Here is a 25,151-nt window from a genome sequence, read left to right as displayed (position 1 = left end):
CCCCCGGGCTTTCGAACAAGCGCTGCGGACCGCGGCTTGAAATTAAGACGGGAAATCTAGATCTGGAAGGTACTTCTTCGGGAGATTATTACCACCTGAGGTGCGGTATAATTGCCCTCTATGTCGCTCTGCGTTTATTAGACGGGCCTTGGGTCTTGATCGACGGCTTGTTACGACTTAAGCTGAAGGAAGCCGGAACGAAATCCGAGTCTTCCTCCTCCCTTTTCACCCGCTCTTCTCTCCAGCAAAAGCAGACTTGTGACAGGCTTCCAGAACTGGACCGATGTTGGTTGGTTGATCGTTATAAGGCTATCGTTACTGGTCTAGTCTCTGTGGCGACAATGAACCATCAATGGTTATTCCCCGAAGGATTATATGATCCTATACCAACACTGATGAAAGGTACCGAGCCTGCATTGGTGATCTATGAATCAATGCGGAATCAATACCGAATACCTGATACTAGTCTGCCACAGCATGAACCATTACACAATGAATAATGGACGCCTGATATTGACTTCCCTTGATTATACCGGTACTAAGCCAAGATGACACTGCGGTACTAACAATAAAACAGTACGCTGTCAACTTCCCAATCCTGGATCCCAGGAATTCGCCGATTTTGGCTTGGTTGTCAGTTTTGGAAAATCCTTATACGTTGGGAGCGATGCCCGCCGACGGCGGATCAGCCGGCGTCGCGGCGCCGACTACGACCGCGCAGCCGCTGCGCAAAGCGTCCAGGCACCCTGGCGCACCCGGGCGTATCTACCCCTTGGAAACCCCTCCCATAATCCCCAACCCCTCTTCGTAGCGCCCTCGTACTTCGAAAGCCGGGGCCGATCCAGCGGCCGTGGCATCCGGAGAGCCGTGTGTGTTCGCCTAGTGTGACTGCGACAGAAATTTCGTTCGAATCAAGCCGCGCGGCACCGTTTCCGAGACGAAGAAAAATCGCAAGGGCGAGCCATCGTCACAGCATCGAACTGCCCGTCGCCTCCTTGTGCAGGACATTTCGGAAAGCCTGATATTCCCGCAGTCCTGCAGGACCGAAGAGGTAAAAATCACTTGACTAAAGAGAGACACACGCAGCCAAAAACTGAGCGACGGGCTCTGCGATTCGACCGACGTTATATCGGAGGGATATTACAGATCGACGAAAAGTGTTTACAGTGACGATTGTGGTGCTTCGACTGTCGCGAGATCCGATCTGAGGAACTTAGGATCTCCTTCGTCGCGCGGCCGCGGCCGACGGAAAGGACGATCCCGTCATCGAGCTGGTAACGCCTGGAGCAGGTAGGTGCGGGATTCCAGGTGAGTCCTGGAAAACGAGAGGAAGGGTCGTTAAAATGTTTCCTCGGCCCGTTTTTCCGTCTTACTTACCCCGCACGTCAAATCCCCGGTGTAACGGATCACGCGGGAACGTGTGTAGAAAATAATTAAGAGGACGTCCGACGGACCCGAGATGAGACGCTGGTCTTCTTCTTCGGATCGAGAGCCACGTGGCTCAACAAATACGAGACTTCCACCTCTCCGTCGCCCGGTGGACGTTGATTTATTGTACTATAAGCAGACCTAACTAATTAGCTCCTGGGCTGATTGGCTGATTCAGAAACCCGGTTAACCTACCCGGCCAGAATTCATTCATCAGTGCACCGAGTCGCGTTTGTCTCGCGGCATTGGCCGAGCTTTCGATCCTTTTCATTCATGAAACACCGTGACAGTGGCGATGCTGCGTTATCGTACAGTTTTCTGAACTTGAATTAGAATTCAGGCTTTCACACTACACGTTTTGTATCGTAGCCAGAAATAAAAAAGAATTAAACACCGATTTTTAATGTCTTGAGAAGATTCGGGCTCCTCGTGCACGCTGCGCAGCGTCCATGTGCCAATTATTCAAGTTTGAGTAACGATAATTACCTGTATAAAGACGTTCGGTTCTTCCCTAGTAATACGTATAGCATCCTATCTCACGGACTCGCGATTAATATCTAACTCGATTTTAATTTGTTACGATCATTACTGTCTTCATTAGCATCATACTTACGTCGATACCATCCCACGCGTAAAACCTCGCGGCCGAGAAATTAGCTCGTGCAGTATTCCGCTGCAGCGATTATATCTGACAGATACCTACATATACCTTTTGCACCGCGCAGAATCTGCAACGCTTCTTCGAGGTTCCATCTTCGGACATCTAGATTACTTAATTCTCCATTTACTCAACGCGATGTTTATTAACTTTCTCTAAGAAAAGAGGTATCCAGATTCAATGGTTTGGAGTAAAGAAAAAAATCAGACTATGGTTCAAGGATGAGACATATTTTTTTATTATCATTTTCAAAATACAGTCAAGTACTCAGTTTTTGTTCTCAAGCTTTGTGTTATAGAGAAACTGGGAATAAAAGTCTCTCAAAAATTTTTCTTCAACTTCCTGATATTATATTATTTACAGTTTTACCCCGGCAGAAATGATCGTGCAGTTATTTTCTTGAGGATGACGTTGCAAAATTCAACCCTGTCGTCTTCAGCCTTTTTCCAGCCTGGACCTCTCACGAAGACTTTACGTTGAACCCCTGAGGTACAATTTAACACTAACCGCTAGGTGTCGAGAAATTGATTGTATAAAATAGCGTCTACAAGATTCATCAAATTTAGCCAAGCCTCCATTGAGATTCCTGCGCCGTCGCGTCGCGGTTAATCGTTCGAGCGTCAGATAGTAAATTGAGAATTCGAAGAGCATCTTTATACTTCTTTATATAGCATCGGGTAATTGTATCTTATACACCGATGCCTGTAGCGCGTAAACCTCATAAAAGACGTGCAGGAGGAAGTCGTTCAAGAACATGGCCAAGTTTTTGTCCAAAAGAAAACGATTTTCCCACGTTCACCTTGCACATCGACCACGATTTCTAACGTTATATATTTTTCCATCCATCTCCGAAGAGGCTTTTGAACTTTTACCGCATGCATACCGCGCGGTACCCGTGTAAAAAGAAATTCCAATATAAAAATTATAATACAAATCGAACCATAAGACGGATCACAGAGCTGACCACGATTCCGTCGCTCCACTCTTCTCTCATGATATACGGGACAAAAAAAAATCCTGAGAAAATAACCAACGCCTCCCTTTTACAGGAATATAAAAACTGACCAAAGTCCAGACGACGCAGGATCGTTGGCAACGGGGTCAGCATGAGGTCAGGGTGCTGGCGCGGCGGTCGGCGATGCTGAAGGAAGTGGGCTGCGGCGGTGGAAACCCCCTACCGGGGGATGGTGCCGTCGGCAGCTGTCAGGTGGGCACCAGCGACCCGTCCAGCAACCCGGAAGGAGGGCTAAGCTGCGGAGGCTGCGGACGAGAAATCGCCGAGCGCTGGTATCTCAGGGCTGCTGACCGAGCCTGGCACTGCGGCTGTCTCAGGTGCTGCCATTGCCGACTACCCCTGGCTGCCGAACTCACTTGCTTCGCCAGGGATGGAAATATATACTGCAAAGAGGATTATTACCGGTCAGTGTAACGCCTGATTTACATTGTGCATTTTCCTTGTATGTCTGTAGGTAGGTATCCGACCTGTAATTTAATCAGAAATCATTTCTCATCGGCTCTCGCATAGTGTTGGTTCCAAAAGCAAATCTTTGAAAAGTCAGGAGTTTCAAACACTGTAGTTTCACGTACATGTATACAAGTGGAAAATTAAAACGACGCTAGTTCATTGACTCGGCGATGATGAATACCGCGATGTTTAGAATACTAGAAAGCTCGTACTCATGTTTGTAAACTTTATTCGCCATTTTTCGTGATACTCTTTCCATGTCGAGAAACCGAATCGTAACTTCGAACTTTAACTTGAGTATATGACGTGATTTCGTTTTGATTACGGATGGATGAGAGCGGGTGAGTCCCACGGTCGTGGAATCGGAACGGTACATCAACTTTAGTTGGAACCAGAGCTTTGGGGTGGTGGGCTTAACGGGGCTGGAGAGCGAGGGAGGGTGAGAGGGTGAGAGGCTGGTCGGAAAGAGGGCTGAGGTAGAAGCTGAGGACTGTCGCATTGATTCAACTCTCTCGAGTTACGCTCACTCCAGGGTTTCCGCCTCTTCCCTGCAGCGCCCCATCGCCGCTCCCAGTTTCTCCTTCTCTCTCTCTCTTTCTCTCTTTCTCTCTCTCTGCTCTCGTCTGCAAGTTCGTCCGAGAGTCTCGCTGCTCTTTGTGAATATATATTCAACGTCCTTCCATTCCACTTTGGTATATAGAGAAGAACCGACGAGTGATATATACGTATACCTTTGTACGTAAGTATACATGTACACTATGCACACATTCACGAGATCGTTTCTCAGAGCCAGTCACCGTTTCTTTCCCGACTGCAAGACAACTCGAGACGAACGAATGCGAATATCAATACGCAACCCTCGAGTCATCCCCGGGACTTTTTGAACTCTCGCGCCACGTGACCATCGATTCAAGTGTTTTCTATGTTCTCTGACGCACTACTGCGTTTTCGAGATTTCCCCAAGGATACACGATCCAACGTTTCCAAGGTTGTTACCGCCGGATCAACTTTGTCGTACATGCAGCCCTTGTATGTACCATACCTTCATACCTTCACCTTCTGTACGCAGGTACATTCAGCTATGTACCTAATGTACTACATTGTTCCAATTAGTACCCGAGTTTTTTTCCCCCTCCGTCTTAATACGACGCTTTCAACGAAATTCATCCCTCTCGAAGCTCTTGCGTCTCTTCCCTAAGATCCGTCGTCAGCTGCAATTACGTTGTAACTCAAGTCGGAGACAATACGGATTGCGGCTTTAGCCACGGTCTTCGACCTCGTCCGGCGATAAACGCTTCTCTGGATATAATCCATGCGTATGAAAAAGACCGCAAAGACCATCAGCTGTACAGAAATTATTTTGAAACGTACCCTAAATTCAAGTTGAGAAGAGAATTATCTATCCTGTTTGGAGTATTCGAATGAGTCATTAAGGTGCAGACTTTTTTCTCCGGTCAGTCGAACCATTTTCAAAGTTTTGCACTTTTAACAGGGTACATAAGATGCGAAAATAAGCGATCGCCCGTCATTCGTTGAAACAGCACTCGGCTCTGCAGCGGAATGAACGCGTGGGTGAAATAGCAGAGCTGACAGAGGGGGAGACAATTCAAAATGGTTACCTACCGGTGAATATTACACCGGTCTTGTAAGCCCGGTCGAATTAATGCAAAACCCATGCTGCCGTGGTTATTTTGTGCTTGCTTTTATATTATACACCACGGTGCCTTTTCCGTCGGCCATTTCAGTATTTATTGAGGTAGTATGAAATTTGCATAGAAGCGTCAGTTATATTCGGGAGGGGGGACCACACAAAATGTCTACTAATGGCCGTCTGCTCTGCTCGGCTATCTGCTGATCTTGAATTCCACCCGCGTTGGGTAACACGCTGGATAAGTCACCGAGGGCTTGATTTACAGCGGCCTTAGGTGTCGAGGCGTCGAAAGACGTCGGCTCGGGAACCACCAACTCCGTCTGATGGCAAATCCTCGATTTTCGCTCGGTAATTACGTATCTCATCGAAACTCCCTGATCAACAATGCGGAGGCGTTCTTCTGCCACCCGGGGGTGAAAGAATGAATAATTAACGAACATCAATTATTATAGAGTAAAAAATTAATATTCCGCGCTCTGGTAATTTTTTCAGGGTATTCCAAGTGTCTCGATGAGAAGGAACATTCGATTGCTGAATTGTAATTGAGAAGAACGTGTTTCCGATATATTGATAACAATGAGATTGTCTCTTAGTAAAAGAGAACAGAATAAATTATAAGCACAAATTTAATCGAAAATTCGTACTGATTACATGAAAACAATTGAAGAAAAAAATGTTCTCTCTCGACCGATGTTATTATACGTTAAGTGCATGCGATAATTCCAAGATGCGATAATAGAGACCGCAGGAAAGAGTTTCGCAATTAGGTATGTGTATTTATTATAACAAGATGAGTCGAAAAGAATTTCCTGCGGGAATTTCTGCCACGGGAATCGTCGAATCTAATCGTAATAGACATGATAATAAACGGTGCAATGTGCGGTGAATAGGGTTGTCGACGAGTTGTACGATCGGCGTGTTCACCGTGTTCGTTGCATATTTCAACGAAAGTAGGTACTTGGAAAATAATTGTGTATACGACAAGCGTGTGTTCGTGTTCACGGTGCGCATTACGCTGAACACACGCACACATGCCTGCCCCTCCCACCGCCGCATACATCGAATCCGTGTGCATTCGTGTGTGTGTGTGTGTGTGTATGCAGCATTGCACCGAGCATAGATTGGATGCGTAATTAATGTGCCGATTGGCGACGCCGCGACTCGTGTACTTTGAATCGACGAGACTTTACACAACGTACAACCGTCGACATGCGACTTGACGGTCTTACATGGAGGGTACCGAAGCCCTCTCGCCTCCGTCTCGGCGTTGATATCGAAACTATCAAACGACGAGCAGCTGCTCGCAACAATGTTTTCTATCGCCAATTCCGGCCGTTTTTTACTTCGTTTATTCATTCGTTGATTTTTCTTTTTCTTTTCCTTTCCTCCGTTACGATCGCACTACTTTGTGTTGAAATGAAGCAACCGTTAATTGCTGACATTTATTATAATCTGGCATCGTGACCGGGGATTTTTACATTTCGTGTTACAGAGATGATCCGCAGGTGAATTCGCTCTACGGCCAAGAAATTATGGAAATACGCAAGTACCTCTGCCTGCATTGCTCGTTGTCTGAGACGTAGAAATTTCAAGCAACAACGACGGGCATGGCTGCATCATCATGCATCATGTGCGGCTGTGTGCAATTTTAATCGGTGCTGCGGGTAAAATTACCGTAATTTTATTTTCCTAATGGGTTGGTAACACGCACTTGTAACTGCTATATACTCGGGTAATAATATTGCTACTGAATAAAATTATGAATTTCAATCACGTAATATATATTATAAAGATTATTATCTCCCCCTTCAACGCTCAGAAGACGATAGCGTCGACACCTTGCAGAGCGTCCCGGCGCCAGCCGTCGCGCCGCGCGTTCCCACCATCTCCCTGCATTACGTATAATGTAATATTGTTACGCGAATGCGCGATTTCAGACTCATCGATCCACCGAACTCATTCCTACATATTAACATCGCAAATAAACAACGAGGACAATTTTCGTCGCGGTTATAAAATCATGTTCTGTACGGTATCTCTTATGTAAACTGCGAGACAGGAAATTTCCAGGCAAATTCCGCCGGTTAATCGCGCGCACATGCAGCGCGTGCCAATTATTTGGAGCAAGAGTAACAAGGAATTAATTCCTACGCGATCTATCTTCACCCTGGTCATCTGCATGCTGCACGCGTATACATGTCACGCATGCGCAATGTGTGCGTTGTACGTAATATACGATCACGAGAATCGCGTTGAAAAGTGGATAATTACAGGTCGGCTAAAGTCCAATTATTTGACTGACATGCGCGTAAAATTCTCGGACATTACCGGCGTATCATTCTTTTTTCTACCCTTTCGCTCTTTCCATTGGATGGTACACGAATTTCGGATGTATTATGTACGTACGGTTATTGCACTTATGATTCTTCTTCTTTGCTAGAAAGTGTACGTCGGCAGGAGCGAATGTGTGAAATAAAATTGAAATCAACTTCGAGTCATATCTGTCAGTAATTCGTGTAATGTATAATAATATTTTATCAATATAAATTATTCATTGCATTGCATTTTGCAATCTTTGCCGGGCTGTGTAAAAGCACGAGAGATATACAGTCTTAATAAATTAGAAGTTATTGCTCGGCGTGCAGTATTATACCTACATATGCCAGGTATAAGATAATGCGTGATATAAGTGTATATATATATATAATATATATCTATACATGTATATATAGAAACAGACGTTGGTTCGAACCAGAGAGGAAGCGTCCGCCTTGGTATCTTTCTGGTTCGTTACTGAGGAAAACAACGAGACACTCCATGCAATATGCAACAATACAATACTGCAACGTTGGATCTATATAGGCGGGGAGCGCGTCCCGCCGGTTCGCCCTTCTTCTCCATGTCGTGTGTGTAGGTACTCAGGTGTAGGTATAGGATCCTACACCCTACACAGCTATACGCACACTTTGCGCAGCAGCATTTCAAACCGTACAATACCTTCCCGGCTACGTTTGCGCTCTGGAGTTTCCAGTGGTTCCGCGGCATTGTTCGGCATATTCTAAAAACTGCATAAGATTCTCGCATGCGGACCCAGCGGGCCAGCAAATGTGTGGGTGAGTTCAGACACCATTGCACAATCGCTGCTGCAGATACGTTGAGAATCGTTGAATTTCAGCGTGCAGTGTAAGAAAGTTTGCAAACATCGTCCAGGCATATGAAAACGTACTGGGCGCTGGCATCGAGACGGCGGAAAATATAAGAAGAAACGAAGGAAACGGGAAAGAGGGGAGGAATGCACGCGCGGAATCGTAGCATTGTCCGCCATTTCTGGAAATATCTTGCGGTTCTATTGAAACATGGAAGATCCGATCCGGACTGCGAGGCGAAGGGTGCAGGCGTCCCTCTTTCGAGACAGGCCAGTCTCACGTCGCCGCATAAATCTCTGAATGGTCCGCTTAACCGGCGATCTTCGATCCCTGAACTTGAATGCCGCTCGAAAATTAAATTCCTTTTATTTTTCTACGATAGTTCTCTGGTTCAGAATCGCCAAGAGGCTTTATCATTTTGATCACATCATGTCAATTACTTTATACTATCTGAAAGAAAATCCTGAAACAAGTTACACTTTGTGTCCAGTCAATCGTTGAAACAATTTTTTTTTTCAGCCTATTCGCGGTGTCGAGATGCGCTCGATGTAGAGCCGGAATTTCGGCCTCAGAGCTTGTCATGAGGGCGAGGGATTTGGTCTACCACGTCGCTTGCTTCACTTGTGCATCCTGCGGCGTTCCCCTGAACAAAGGTGATCACTTTGGCCAGAGAGAAGGGCTGGTATACTGCAGGTGAGATGCCGAGAATTTTCGGTCAATCAGTATCGATTTTCGACTGGTTTCGAGGCCAATTCTCCTGATCAATCGATCGCCCGATTCTCCGCCCAGGCCTCACTACGAGCTCATTTGCTGTGCGGCTGACTACAACAGCGCCGGAGGCAGCGTCGACGACATCGGATCACCCGGAGTCTCTCCTGGACCAGCCTACTTCAGTGCGGCCGAACAAAGCCCTCTCCAAGGCGGTGGCGTCCAGAAGGGTCGTCCCCGGAAGCGCAAACTCTCTGACGCTACCGGCTCCGATTTACCGGTCACGATGCGACTGGCTACCGGCGCTCTAGGTGAGTACCTGCAACATGGAAATAACTCTGAAACGTCAGAATTCACAAAATTTCACATTTCTCTATCGCTTATTAGGGCGTAACATACGCCGCGAATTTCCTTTTGTGTGGGCAAATATTGTAATAATCGCACTTGTGCAAACGTTTATACTCTCATGTGTAAAAAATGCAGAAGACTCGGGCTCGGGGGTCCGGGGAGGGTGGAATATAAATACAAGTAATTGGTGCCGCGCTGAGTCGGGGGTTGGGGCTGTTAAGTGTAATTGGCAGGGTGGTAAGCGGCTCGCGCGTTCGAAAGTTGAAACTAAACAGAGGAACCCCGACGTGGACGAGCTACTGCAATTCGACAGATTGAGGGCGCGTATTATTTGCCCCGGCAATGAGATCCGCACTCCAATCTTCCCTAGCCGGAGCAAACATTTGGCCGACTGTAGGCTTACAGTGAGTGAGAGGGAGAGAGAGAGGAGGAGGAGGATTGAAACGAAGAATTATTAACACTGAGTAAAGTTTACCGCCGCGTGTACTGCAGACGTAGAATAAAACTTTTATCCGTGATTCACGTAGGTATGACGTGACGACGGTGAGAAAAGGAAAAATAAAATTTGGGAGCCTGAGGTGTATAAAATTATAAAGTGTGTTTCCTGTGTGAGACTGGAGCAAGGATATGTGAGTAAATACAATGTAAATGCATATTGTATATAGCGGGTGAGAATATTACTGAGAAACGAGGCAACAAGACGGGGCTTATAAAATAAATGACATCCTGTCAAGAGCAGTGAGACATCTTCGCGGGATTTGTCGATGACTCGGATAGCGTCTCGGTTCTTTTATTTAGCCTCTGCAGGCAATGGACGCTGCGTATCCTTTGGGAAGCTAGACCATAGCTGAACTGGATCGACGTTATCTTGCCACAGAGTTGAGGTGACGCGTGTTAGACTGACGTCTTTCGAATACCCAAAATCGTTTCGATTAATCAAACAGCTCACATGAGGAGATTTCGATCGTTAGGATAGGTGTTGTCGACGTCAACGCCGAGAGCCGAACTATTAGGCCTCACCCGCTAATGCGAACGATTCTTTGCAAGAGTCGCTTGTTCATGAACAGGATCAGATGGGTATTGAAGGAATTTACACAAAAGTAAGTCTTTAAGTTTTCTAAATTGAGACAAAAATTTTTATTGGTAAATTACCAAGTTAATAAGCTTAAGAGAATCGTGAAACTTTGTTGGTCGTTGGAAAGGCGTTTCTGCAATCTTCTGTATTGCATATGTCCTTTCGACAAAACGTGCGTCACGTAGCTATGCCGCAGCTATTTTTTGTCAATGAAAGAAACGTGGCACCGTGTGACAAAACTGTCCGTGGATTCTTCGTGGTGTTCGGCTTCCTCTTCTTTTTGGATTTCTTTTGTCCTTCTCCTTCTCATTATGGCTTCTGTCGTTGCAACGTGCAGACTGCAATTGCCACCAGCAAGCGGCGCGTTAGTCTTCTCTATCTGCACGTAGGAAATTCCGTATACGATCGGCCAGCTCCTCGTGGGTATAATACAACTGATTTAAGTAGACGAGCTCCTCGACGAGATCTTTCGTTCGCTTTGTCCAGCAACAAAGAACAAACTTGCCAATAAACTTCAATTAGGCCTCGTTTAGCACCTGAGATCTCGAGGACCGGTTGCCATAGCGATTGCTCACAGCTTTTCAGACAATCTTGTATATATCATCGCTGTACAAACTGCAGATGCATCCGTTGTTCTTCTATGCGGCGTGTAGTAATTAATCCACAGAGTAAGAAATGACGATACATCCACCTGCCGACAAGATCGCTAAATAAAAATGGGCAAAATAGGGACGAAAAAAGCGTGGCGCAAGCGCGATTTAGTCGTGTCTGAAATTTGTCCGATTAATTTAAGGTATAAGGATGCTGCCGCCCTGAGGACTACCTCTCGCGGATGCCTTCCATCCCTCGGGAGAATATCCCGATCTTAGGGACCGGGCAGCGCGCTGGCATGACAGTGACAGATGGGTATCGGCGCGTAGATGCATTGATTGGCCGCTCCTCCGGGAAAAGAATGCTGCATCGACCAATGCGTGCCCGCAGCCCTCACCGGGCGCAGAATGGCCGCGCGCCGCCGACTGAATTCACCTTTTACCCGCACGCCGTGTAGATGCGCATCTTTCTCTCTTATCTCCGTATTTCTCTCCGTCTGAGCTGCGTGTGCGTGTATATTTACCGGTGCTCTTCGTCCCTAAGGCGTTGAATTACTCCGCCGTAAATTACGTCATTCAGGAATTACCGGAGTTACGTTTCGCCAAGATGTTTATTAAGCTGTTGCCCTGAAACTGTACGGAACCATAACGCTCGGCGTTTCGGAAACGTCGAATCAGGATCATGGAATCGATATACATACTTGCCAAGAAAGTACCTACAACAAGACGCTTGCATTGAGAGATTCGAAAGCGAGAAAAAAAAACGTTTGAAAAAACCACGAAGGATACTTTTTCGGAAACGGGAACACGCCGCATCGGCCGACGGAATTTTTCTCTTCTTATTTTACTTCAGGAACTGCACAATAAAAAGTAAACACCGCGGTCCAAACGATTCTTTGGCCAAATGTCTCGCGAAGTTTCTTGACCACCGGGGACCACACCGCCGTCGACGTCTCCAAAAGTTGCTCACCGTACGTGCTGCGTGTGCTGCAGGTAGCGGACAACCGAATATAAGACCTCGTACAGAAATACACTCTGTCGCGAAAGTATTCCTCCGGATGGGACCACTTCGAGAGTCTTGAAACGGTCCCAAAAATACGTCAATTTCGACTCGCTGTTCCGACTGCACATTTCGAACTTGTTCTTTCTTCTTGTAGAAATGGGAGAAAACCGCCAACTAACTTGTCGTCTGCACTTGTTCGTATATACGATTCGAGTGCCACACGTTGTGAATTTTCCGAAGAAATATCGCAGTGACAGTGCAAGCATGATTTCCCGAAGTTGCAAATCTTACAATCACGAATCCATTAGGTCAGTACAAAGATTTGTGAATTATTGTGGACTTGGGAAGTTTGAGGACTCGGAAAGAGCAGAGTTTATAGAAATTCGGGATAGATAACGCCCGACAAATCCTCACGTTGACTCGGAAGAGGTTGATTAAATACGCGCTGTGACAATATATATCGGAGTATCAAAATACCTCCCAAGAGATACGGAAACCCTTCGAAGCTGCAGGCCTTTTAAGGCAGGTTAGTACGTATCCCTTGTAACGACGAAGGAAACACGAAGCCCCGGCGAGTTGGCTCCCTTCGAAAGTGAAAAATTCTCTATTCAAATTCGATCCTACAAAAGCGACTTGCGTTTGGGCGAGATCTGTGTAGATTCGAACTCTGGACACTGTTTAGAATATATCGTCGTGTTTGGTAGCCCGTTGGATGCAGCATCAGCAGCAGCAGCTGCAGCTCGAGACTTGAGAGTCCTGGTCCCCGAGACCTGCACGTCGAGTCTCTGTAGGAGACGCTCGCTCGCTTTTAGTCTTATTCGAAACTTGTTTTCTCAATTGAATTCAATGGTTATCCACTGTCGTGTTATTTATTAGATTGACTCTTCGAGTGGCTCGCGGTACCTATAGGCTCGCCCTCTGCGGCCAAGCCGTCTCTTCGTCGCTGGGTGGTCACCCAGCGCTGCATGACCACTGCGCATGTAAAACCTCCACACGCAACCTGCGCTGCTGCCTCTGCTTCCATCCGGGTGCAGAAACCGGACCGCTATAATCCCGGCGCAGAACCCGCGTGCACTGATTTAAACGAGATAGTCATTGTTTTATGAACGGATTTCAGACGTTAACACTGATTACCAAACAGGATATATCTTTCTCAGTTTTCATTTTTTTACCACATTTCATTTTTTCACTTTACATCTCTCTCTCTCTCTCTCTCTCTTTTGCTCTTGCGAAGCCAGACTCGAAATGATCGTTATACCATTCCGTGATTTATAGATTACAAAAATATTCTTGATCAGAAAACCGGTGAGTGATTAATCGAAGGTTTATTATAAATAGAGGCGTCGACATTTCTAATGGGTAATGGTTTTAATGGATATATTACTACAAATCTCAATAAATAAATTGGACCATACAGTTTATCAGTGAAAAGGAATAAGTTAGCAAAGTACATTGAAATTTTGCCTAGTTCTAATGAAATCGTAGAGAATTCAAGTCAACCTTAAAATTCTAACTAAAATAAAGGTTCAACAATTGAAATATTCAATTTATGAAAGTAATGCAAAACATTTTTTTGAAACACATGCTCTTTAGCCTGTAGCTTCACTCACTTATCTAAAGTTGAACGGTATGACTAATCTCAAGGACGAAAAAAAATCATACAACAAATGAACTTTAAACTCAAAATTTTCGCACGCTACCAGACAAGACGCAGTAATAGTCTATCAAACTGCATTTAGTCTAGTCCCAGAGCAAGACGCGAGTGCGGTTGTGTCGCTGTTCCGATTCTACAATCTTTACGTACGACCGGCTCTCCGTGGTCAGACGGTAATTGGCCGTAGCAAGCGTTGCTCTCATACGCTGCCCGGATTACGCACTTCGGTGTTTACCCTGTTTCCCGTCAGCCATCCTGCATAAATGCTTAACGCGTCGGGATTGCACCGCTCACCGCCTTGTCGGCACAACTGACGATTATTAATGACCCCTTAATCACTTCGACCCATCAACGATTCGTACCTTGGACCACCTTCACCCACTCCCAGCTGACATACCTGCGTCCTCGCTGGGGACGGTGATTCCTTGCAATTTCACTTTTTGTTCAACTACATGTATATATAAATGCATATATATAAGTTTTTATTCCAAGGATCGTTCTGTGATCCTGCTGCGAGATTAATTCCTACATGTATTATATAAATAACGACGAAAACGTCGAAAGTCGGTCGGCATAGAAATATTTCTGCATTCTCTTCTCTAATTCTCTTCAACTTTTTATCTACGGTCCTTGCATACTGATACAGCTATTTCGCCGGGACGATATCGTGCAGGGTACAAGAAACGATCGGTTTCGTTTGAAAATGATCGATCATCGTAGATGTCCTTTCGAAATTTTCGATAGACCGAACCTGGTCCTGCGATCCTGATCCTGCCGGCTGGTGTTGTGACCGCCGAAACTACTGATTGCAAGCATGTATCGTTGATTGATCACGTTGTCCTCTGTAGGAAATGCCGAACTGTTTGGTCTCGAGTTGTGTCTTTCTTGCTCCTTCTTTTTATCTCTTTCTCCGGGGCTTCTTTTTTCAATAACGATACACGTGAGATCGAGTATGGAGACTGGAACATCGATTGGATCCAACAATCGTCAGGCACCAGTGGTGTGCCAGCACGATCTTGTACCCACTTTACAACCGTTCCGTAAATGGTTGAACCCGTTAAAGGATGCACTTCGTCATTCCTCAGCAGCAGCTGTTACTTCCATGTTTCGTGGAGAACAAGTCGGTTTTGTTTTTGTTTATTGGTTTTATTTTTTAAATTCTTTTTCTTTTTCTTTTGTTCTCCCTTACTTTCGCCATTCTTTGCCCGTTCTTTTTACTCCTTGGATTTATTTAACCAGCACGTGTCTTTGCTGCACAATTCCCCTTTGCAAGCTGCACCGGTTCTTGCGCGGTGTCCCAAAAATTCTTACGGTATGCTCAGTTCGCATCCCATCATCCATTTTCGATTTTTCATCACCTGTCACTGTTTCCATGGAGCCTTTCGTCCGTCTCTCGACGAACATCATGCAACGCTCCCACGTAAACGTGATTATTGACTGTCGTGGAATCCTTTCACGACACCTCACTCCGTATTTGTCCTTACAAATTGTTGCTACTTTGCGGGATTATTCGAAACTGTCGCTCGGTATTGGACTAAGCAAGTCTCTTGCGTAATTGGACTCCGTGTGGTCCTGTATATCAGATCCTAGCCACGGTTGAGTTGCAGGAATTTTCATTACTCTGGAAATTGATATTCCTGGAATATTTACACACACTTTGCGCATGTGACCCGTAACAGGGATACCAAGTAGAAAGGCGCGTATATTGTAGGTATAGTATCTCAGCTCGTTTTATTACGGTGTAAACGTTGCACGATTACAGAATTGCTTCACCCCAGCGAGCTCTCCTCGTCGATGGAGTCGCTGACCGCCTACGACGCCTCGGTTGGATCCCCGGGTTCCGTCCACCAGAGTCAGCGGACGAAACGCATGCGGACAAGCTTCAAACACCATCAGCTCAGAACGATGAAGAGCTACTTTGCCATCAACCAGAACCCGGACGCAAAGGACCTCAAACAACTGGCTCAGAAGACGGGCTTGTCGAAGCGCGTCCTCCAGGTGAGTTCCTCACGGAGGTTTTATCCGATATTTACCACTAGCCTCCACCCATGACGGAATAAAAAAAGCCCCTAACTCCCCTCCCTCTCCCTCTACCCCATGATCCTCTTCGATCGCAGGTTTGGTTCCAAAACGCCCGGGCAAAATGGCGGCGAAACATGATGCGACAAGAGGGAAACGGCGGGGGCGGAGGTGGCGTAAGCTGCCCAGGAACACCCGCGTCTTCGAACCAGGGGGGGCCCCCCAGTGTCGGACCGAGCTCCGGTCTTATGGGGGACAGCAACAGCCTGCCCCCAGCTTCCATGGAGGAACTCCACGCGCTGCACCATCTCCACTCCGGCGTTTCGTCCCAGGTATCATTCTCCGATATCTACTGACGCCGGTTTCAAACGGAGGAGGACTGCAATTTTGGCTCCCTCCCCAACCAGCTCGGCTAGTAAATCGATTATGCGAAAGGAGCTGGTGGCCGTGGATCTCGGAGGAGGAGCAGCGGAAACGAGGCTGCGATGCGGGAGGAAAAATTTATGGAAAAAATTTAAGGAAACTGATGGTTTGCCGGATTGAACCGCGAGTCTTTCAGATAACATACATAATCGCAATTCGCGATCGCTCTGCGTCCCGTTAAAGGAATCGGTTTCTATCGTATCGAGAAAGTGTTTCGCTCGAGCCGCACGGAATCGCTTAACGTGATGCAGGGAGGCTGTAAGAGGAGGGGAGATTATCTCAGGAGATTTTACCGGATAAAACATTATACGTATGTTGCGGTCGCACTTGCGTAGGCACCCACTTACGACGCCGCATGCGCTTTCGATAGATAGATAGATAGGTTCGCCTAAACTACATTGTCATCGATTTCTCGCGGAACGAAGTCGCGGTTAAAGATCTCGCTATCTGTAACTAGTCATTTATTGTATAGAGAAACAGCTCAGCGGATCGAATACTACCCCGTTACCTCGCTCATTTTTATTATCAACCCTCTCACTTTAACACTGCTGATAAAGATAGAGACAGATTTATCAGAAGATTACGTTTCACCTAATTGTACAATTTATTGCAGACAAGTGATAATGAAATAGTTCCATAAAGTTCCGAATTAAATATTATATGTATAATGTAATATAGTGACGAGAAATTTTAGACGATGTATAGTTTCAGCGCGTGGCAAACGGAGGGAAAAGAAGAGAAGTAAGAAAGAAAAAATACAATTCATTGTATAACAAGTATATATATATATATATATATATATATATATATATTGTATGATATTAATAATTAAACAGCCAATTATGAGTCGTCGAGTGGCCAAACGCAGACGGTGTTCAGTTTGTACAGCAATTAAGTAACCAAGGCCAGAGTTACGGTTGGTGCACAATTATTACTGCGCTTCGTGGGGAATATCATTCATTCAACTGTATGATTTTCATTTCAGAGTGCAACTTGTTCTCTGCTAAAACACTGTATCTTAATGGCAGACGTTTCTATTATACTGCTTGCAACGTGCGGTAATCGATAAGGGAGTGAACTTGAAATCTGTGATTTCTCATCTCCTAAGTTATTATTTATTCAAATTGAAAATTCAGAGTTTAGTCTGTGCCAAAAAAATGATGCGAGTCTCATACATCTTAAAGCAAAAACTTAGGCGACGGTAGTAAGTTTGCGATTGGCTTGGATCGTTATTTATATACATATAGGACGGATGAATGATACGCGAATATAGGTATATAATATATAACACATTTATCGAGCACCGTGAAAAATTCTTTTACAAAATGAAAAAATACAACCTATCGAATCAACAGTAAAGTTAACGTTATTATAGATGCATAGCTGGTATAAACGTAAAATTCAGTGCAAGAAGCAGCGCGTAACGTGTATAACAATTAAGTGTAGTGAAAATCTTCTTATAATACATACGAGACACATCAGTCTGCGACATTTCAATGCATCTGCCACTGTATAATAAATAGTAATATATTCAATAATATCAGGACATTATGTATGAAATGTAAATTGCATGGAAAACCTGTAAATGTGTGTGTGACATATCAGAGTTGTCCCATGAGCATAGCTTCGAGATTTTTATCTGTTATACGTTAAGCTTCCGAGAAAGAAAGTATTTCACTTCAAATCCAACGTGACAGGGAATAATCAAAAATCAATGATCTGACGCTGCGTCAACCAGCCATTGAGTTAAACGTCGGCTGCGAAAGGCATCAATCAGAGATCATCAGCAGTTGCAAATGACAAGCGTTACAACGAGACAATAGAACGAGGTCAATTAACGCGATTCGCTAAGTTCCCGGAGGGTGGGTGGGTGCAGGTAGCTCGCGATGAGTCGGCAACCGGAGTTCTGAGGGAGCGCTTATATTAAGAATTTTATGGTTGTAACTGCTAAACGACGCTCGCGATGGACAGACTAGCCGCCACTCGGGTTTAACCAACAAGAGCCGTGTATATAATCCACGGCGTGTAAATATCACGGGGAGGTAAGTAAGCAAAGCATTATATACCGGGCGCATACCGTATATTTTGTTCTCGCTCGTATAAGTTAATTTTCAATCTATATGCGGGTTCGACGCTGCCTGCAATCGCGTTTGTTGCGCACAGCTACAGCGCTCAAGCTCGAGAGGCTCGGCTATCCTATCCTATCCTTTCCGTTTCTTTCCTTTCCCTTCCTTTCCTTTCCTTTCCTTTCCTTTCCTTACCGTCCCTTCTAACCCTGTGCAACTCCTTCTCTCGCCGCGACGACGCGCCATCGAAATGAAGAAATTGAGATCCTCGTTAATATTTAATGAGCTCGAGACACAAGGCCCAACGGGCCCACCCTTCCTTCCCTCGACGCTTGGCATAAACGGCCTCGATCGCTTCGGACGCCTAGAAACCGGATGCAGATCTCTCCGTCAACCACCGATTACGGCTCATTGGCAGTTTTTGACGAATTCATTTCATACCCTTAACATCTCTCCCTCTTCTTTGTAGACGTCGCGCTAGCCGCTGCCGTCGATGCGGCAAAAATTTCCGCCTCTGGATGCCTTCCTACTTTTATGCAAGAAAATTCACTACGTGGATTGCGGATCCTTTTCTTCAACCGCGGAAGAAGCGCGCACCTAATTTCGCGGTGAATAACGACGGTCGTCCGAAGCTGATTGAATTTCGCATCAATTAGTCAAGCGTGGTTAAGCTGCACGCGAAGGAGCAGCGTGCGCTTAGCTTTGCAGGTGAATGGCAAGAAAATAAAAGCGAACAAACCAGAACCTACGTGGATATTGTAACAGGGTTAAAATTGCGTTTAGCCAAGAGCACGGAAGACACTGTTGGGTGGAATGAAACGGAGGTCCTTCGATATCCCTTTTACACACTGAGAACTGCACATTATAGGTATGAATGAAACGTCGAGAGAGATTCGCAGATAAAAAATTGACAATTTCTCGAGCGTGATAGACGATTAAAATCGTTTCGTAAATCGACCGGATACCGCGACGACGATGACGAGGAAGAGACGGCCCGGGGCCGATCATGCAGGACGCGACGCAGTGTTTTGCGCGTTGCAAAAATCGCCGCGAAATCCAAGAGAAGGAGTAAGAGATAGGCGAGGGAGATTCCTATCCGATCGTTCCGACGAGTTCCTGCCGCGACATATCGGTATTCCCACCGTTTCTTCAAAGTCATTAACAACGTTAAAAAGTGGGCCAATTTTCGGTAATTTGTACGCAATGCCTTAGGACGAATCGGTAGTTTGGCAGGCTGACAGAGGAGTGGAATGAGACGCTGATAGGGAGTCGAAGGGCAGGGAACGAGAGGAGAGACGGGGGCATCAGGAATGAGGAGGAAGCGCGTCGCGGTTTGGCCGATCGTCTTTTGTTCTGTCAAACGTCGGAACGCCGGCCGTCGCTGATGCCGCCGCCGCCGCCGCCGCCGCGTTCACCCGTTCATCCGTTCACCCGCCGATCTCGAGTTTTTATTCGTCAGACCCTGTCGCCGCGACTCTGGGCGCTGGTCCAGCTCCCCGCCTCCTTACTTCGCCTGCAGTGATATAACGTATATTCCCGGCTTCAGCGATGTCCCACAAGAAGGGCAGCGGCCAACTGCTGTCGGGCAGCCATCGCCGTTTATACTTGGTGGTTTATACCTACCTCAGCGCGTTCGTCCGTGCGTATATATACATCGCGTATACCGGACATAACTGACGAAACTCCGCTCGATCCAATTCCAGCTGTCAAAAATGAACCAAGTTCTTTTCGGCTTTCGTGCATCACTTTTGATGGCCGCTGGATGCCAACGCTGGATGGCCATCGATTTGTTAAAAGCACAAAAACTTTTTTAAAATCATTTTCTGTTGTCTGTTATTGTATTTAGTTCAATCATTTTTCATGCGGATTGTCGTTCAAATTATGAACCTACCCTGGTAGCGCAAGACCAGCTTATGCATCAGCGTAAGAGTACTTTGATCAAGACTCGCAGGTGACGCGTGTCTCTTGATAGATTCTGGGATCGAAAGCACCCAACTTTTTTCATGCTTTATTTGGTCCAGCTTAGCTTGGACCGCACTCCTTCATTCTTGAAGAGTAAAAAATCTGCGCCACTGTTCAAGGAACGCGAGGCGACCTTGGTGCCTTGGAAAGTAGGAATCAGTCAGAAAAACTCCGTGAAACCAAGACGGTCCTTTGGGTCCAATTCCTCGTGCCTGAATCTAACTACACAACTGGACATCAATTTTGATCCATCCTCCAGGTGGATAACAAACAAGAAAAAAAAAGAAAAAAAACTGAAAAACTTCTCTCACAACGCGCTCGAGTCTTCCCACAAGTTATTACGAACGCTTTGCGATAACGTCGATTCAGCCGAGGCTGCGCTCCGCGGGTTGAACGTGTCGATTCAGGACGAGTATAAGGAAAGGGATAAGGACTGGTCCCACGTAAAGGAGGAGGAGGAGGAGGAGGCGAGAAGCACGAGCGGACAGATAGCCTGGAAGGATCTGGCGAAGCTTGCAGAACAGACTTGAAATGCGATGGAAGTTAGACTCGGGCTTGCGGCTAGGCCGGGCAGCCCGCTGCGGCGCATCGCGGTCGGCAGATGCTGTTGCATATGGAGAACAGAAAAGGAAGGTAAGATGGTGGAAGGCTGCGAGGACTGGTCTCCGACATTGTCCTCCCGCGGCTCCGTTGTAAATAATGTCTCCTACCCGGCAAGGCCCAGGCGAACGCGAGAAGAGGACCCGGGTCCCGGAGCCTCGGGGCCCGGCAGAACCTGTCGCACGTAGGCCGCTCCGCTGATTCGGCCTCGATGCCCTTTAGTTCTTCGATTCCATTGGCTCCGTCGGGAGATTCGCCTTCTTTTTCGACCTTTTCTTCATTCTTGATTTTATTTTTATTTATACTCTTTTTTCGCCAACTTTTTTTCTATCCTCTTGCTTTTCTTTTCGTTTAGTTGCTTATTTTTCACAAGCTCCTCTCGCGCGCTTTTTGCCCCCGGAGATTATATCCTAGCTCCGAGCAAAGGTATTTCTTCCGCAGTGTGCCTATAAGCCACCATAGCGATTATCGATCTTACGCTATATACCTGCTATTGCTCATGTGCTTTGTTTTCTTATCATACCATCGTCACGTTTTTTCGGCGTCATTGGGTAAGAGACGAATTAAAGCAAAATATAGTTTCGTTTTTCAAACTGTCAAAAAGAGGAAAATAAAATTTACAGATACACACGGTTAGAGAAAAAATGTCCCAGCAGGTGCAATAAAATTTTTTGGGTAGATTTAACCATTTTTTAATGCACTACTAAGTAAACATCATGTAAGAATTGCAGATTAAATGTTGATATGACAACTTGAATGTTAAAATTAAATAAATTTGTGTCATATTCACTAACAGAAATATAACAAATAACACAAATATAAAGTAGACTTGCTGGGAAATTATGTCCAGTTAAATTTTTCTAATAGTACAATTATTGAAATTAAAATTTCATCATTCTCTTAGGCGTTTTTAAGACTTGCAAAAACAGAAAACTATCTCAAGTTTCTAAAATCGTATGTATATCATTGATCGCATTGCAATTTAAAATATTCAAATATTTCGCACATTTCGCAGTAGCTTTTCCAAATCGGTCCGATAACAAGGACCCATTGAAAAGCACACTCCAACTGCGAAGCGTACGAGACTGAGCGTCAAGAATTGCAGCGCGATACCGCAGTGCAGATAACTGCAGCAGGCATACTCCGTAGTTATTCTTGAATTTGGTGAATTTTTTTAGCTTCTATTTTTATCGATTTATTTTTTACGTTTCTTTTCTCTTGTTATTCGTCGGGATTTTGTTGGTTCGGTTATTTTTATGTTCAATCTCCCCCCCTCCCGCCCACTGAAGCTGTGGCAACAACAGCAGAAGCAGCAGATTATCCAGCGACGCATCAGTTATTCGTGTATCGACTTTCTGGCCTTTGGGTTATTTTTATTTTCTGTTTGATTTTCTTTTTCGATTTATTTTTTTCTCTCCTCACCTCTCCTTCTCGCGACGCTTTATATACATATATATATATACATATATTTTTCTTTCTTTCTTTCCTTAAACCCGCTACAGCAGCAACAGCAGCAGCGAAGCTCGCGCCGCGCTGAGATTCTTTGTTTGCCATCGATTCTCCCTGGCGCAGGAGCCGTGCAGGAGGAAGAATGGCGGAGGGTGTAAGAGGAACGAGAAGAGGGACCCGGGAGTAGCCATTGTGGCACGTACCCTGGACAAAGGTCGTCGTGCAGAGCGAATTCAAGGGGACTCTGGAAGCTGCAGGGGAAAGGCAATATATGCAAATTGCGCTCGGTTTATATCTATGCCTTTGCAGCAGCTTATCTTATACGAGCGCATAATATACTCGTGCCGCAGGTACACAGATGCGGCTGACACACCTACAACCAGAGCCACCAACTTTCTCGTGCACAGGAACGACATCTTGAAGCCAATTTTTGACCCATTGTACAAGTTTCATCTAGGACCCCATTCACCTTCTCGTATGCCTCTCTCTCTCTTTCGGCGAAGCCACAACGACTCGAGTATATTCATTTATTCAAATTCCGCACTTGTATTCCTCTCTGCGTATATAAATATCAGCGAATGCGCGATTCGGCGCCGATATTATTCTTCATTTATATGGATTATTTTCACGCTTATAATACACTACACCTTCAGCTCCGTGTAAAAATTCTCCTGCAGATTTCGCCACGGAGGGAGCCGCGAAAGCGAGGAGGCTCGATAACAAACCGGGCAACGCTCGTTCTTTCAATTAAATGAAATACTGATCCGACAGATTTATTCCTCGGTAAGGTAAATTTATTAGTTCCTAGGAGGCTCGAGTTATTTCGAAGTTAATTTGGTCCCGGGGCTGTCGAACGGGTGGGTCTCTTTGGGCCTTGCTGCAGCGGCCGATCGAACGATAGCTGAACGCGGTGGCCATGTTCCTGGCTTCTACACCTCACAACGCCATATCCCATGCCGCGATATTTCACCACCGTAGATTGTGCATCTTTTAATTCCTTACTTTTCACCTTTATCTCCCCTCGATGTCCCTGAAAATACGCCCCCCCCCCCCCCCCCCCCGACACAGGATTGTATTACACGTACCTACACTTATCCTTGGAGAGAAAAGCTCACGGTCCTCGAGAAAACAGGATCGAGGGCGCTGCGGCGGGAATTTTGCAGACTCACTTCCTGCAGCGCCTAGAACCGCCTTGTTGCCTGATTAAAATAATACCCTGGAATCTTCCTCATAATTTCAGGACACAGAAGATAAAAGATCTTTAGACGCGCTCCCGTCCAATTTGCGGTTTCAGGACCGCCCATTCCCGGGTAACAGATGCATCTGCACCGCATTGCTACGCAGGGTGCAGCGCGGAAGAGCTATTAGAATAATTGTGTTGTTTTAGGGGGCTCGCAAATTGCTGTCCGGGGAATCTGACGCGTTGTGTGTTGTGTGTTGTGTGCAGGGCTCGAGGCGTGAACCGAGTTACCGCTCATTTCAGGGATTATCCAATCCGCTAATAAAGATAAGAATCTTGGCCGCCTCCCGCGCCCTAGCTCTGCCCCCCACCCCCTCCTCCATCCCCTTGCCTCTCTCTCTTCGGTTCTCCGTTTACGTTATAATTACGGACGAAAGAGAGGCGACAATTAGGCGATCGGCTAATTGGGACACGGCGTAAAAACGGAGCCTGCAAAACGCCGCCACGCGTGCGGATGTGCGCCGACGGTTTTGCTATCGCCGCACGGCCTGCGGCGTGACCCGAATGCGAGATATCGGAATGACGAAAAAGTATACGTTGTATTATTTTTCCGCCTCCGTATAACGCTGTGACGTAAATGAACGCAAATAATCACCCGATATTCCCGGATCTTTCACCCTTCATTCGGTTGTTTTGTAACTTCTCCAATTTTATGTATATATATGTATATATACATATATATACATATATCAGATAACGGACAGTCGATTACTGTACAAATTTCCAACGCTATTCTTTATCCTGAAAATTCTAACCCGCGGGAAGCCTGCCGATCCCGAGTGTCATCGATAGCCACGCCACGTCTACCTGCATTTAACCCTCTCTCATCCGTAATCTTTCCATTAGCCGAGCCAAGGGCCAGGAGCTCTTTTGCCGCCGCTGCACCGGCCGATATTCTGGCCAATTATACCACGCTATGCACTATACGGTCTTCTTCTCTTTTATCGGGAGAAAACTGCACCTAGTTTTCTTCTTTTCTTTCTTTTTTTTTTGTGCCGAACCCTTTTTTTAATTATTTTTATTTTAATTTTTTTAATCCTGTAGCATCGTCTATTAATACCTGTGCAATTACTTTCTGCCATTCGACTTCCGCGTTCATGTGATATTGCCGATTATAGTGATGTTCAATGAACTCTAAGTCTGTTTGCTCATTTACTCTGCTGGATGCTCATTTACACTCCAATATCTCGGCATTTGAATTTTTCATGCAAAATAAATTGATTTACTTTACAAAATCGCATAGAAATCGATTTTATGAAAATTCAGAATTCATTGAGAAAATTTTCACCATAAAGTACCTGTGATATGTAGTTCGCCAATTTAAGACAGCTGAGCTGTTACTGATATTCGTTTGCATTAAAAAAATCCTAATTATACGTATATAAAATTTTCGCCAATGAGCGTGGAATTCGTCTTTCTACGTTGATTACCACTATTTTTTTTTCCCAGATGGTAAATCTTGTCTTTCTCGCGATATAACGCTACGTCCTTAAAAAATATGTAAAACAAGTAATGAATAATTATGATCGAATTAAGGAAGTTAAAGAACAGAGGAGCAGGAATCGAAACTCCGAATCGTCGACAGGCCGGGCCACAACAGAGAAAGAAAACTCGAATTTAAGATTTGAAATTATTTTTACTATAAATCAAAACGGTTAACCCCTCT

At 45.6% G+C, this 25,151-nt stretch overlaps 1 protein-coding gene across 3 annotated transcripts; it reads left to right on the top strand.

Moving 5' to 3' along the window:
- The first annotated feature begins 841 nt into the window (after positions 1-841).
- Positions 842-16,654, top strand: LOC124405664 (LIM/homeobox protein Lhx9-like). 3 transcript variants are annotated; one of them, XM_046880753.1, is made up of 6 exons: positions 842-1,290; positions 3,136-3,505; positions 8,868-9,041; positions 9,138-9,367; positions 15,489-15,724; positions 15,844-16,246. In XM_046880753.1, exons 2-6 carry the CDS (start codon positions 3,225-3,227, stop codon positions 16,099-16,101), a joined length of 1,179 nt encoding a protein of 392 aa, XP_046736709.1. In that variant the 5' UTR covers positions 842-1,290; positions 3,136-3,224; the 3' UTR covers positions 16,102-16,246. The 3 variants fall into 3 exon arrangements, with proteins under 3 accessions (XP_046736709.1, XP_046736708.1, XP_046736710.1); XM_046880752.1 differs by having other exon boundaries at positions 842-1,312; XM_046880754.1 differs by lacking the exons at positions 8,868-9,041; positions 9,138-9,367 and having other exon boundaries at positions 842-1,312; positions 15,844-16,654.
- Positions 16,655-25,151: the final 8,497 nt, after the last annotated feature.

This window comes from Diprion similis, chromosome 4 (assembly GCF_021155765.1).
Source record: "Diprion similis isolate iyDipSimi1 chromosome 4, iyDipSimi1.1, whole genome shotgun sequence".
Classification (NCBI taxonomy): Eukaryota; Metazoa; Arthropoda; class Insecta; order Hymenoptera; family Diprionidae; genus Diprion; species Diprion similis.
The sequence above is the reverse complement of the archived record's forward strand: the minus strand, read 5'-3'. Positions and strand labels throughout refer to the sequence as shown.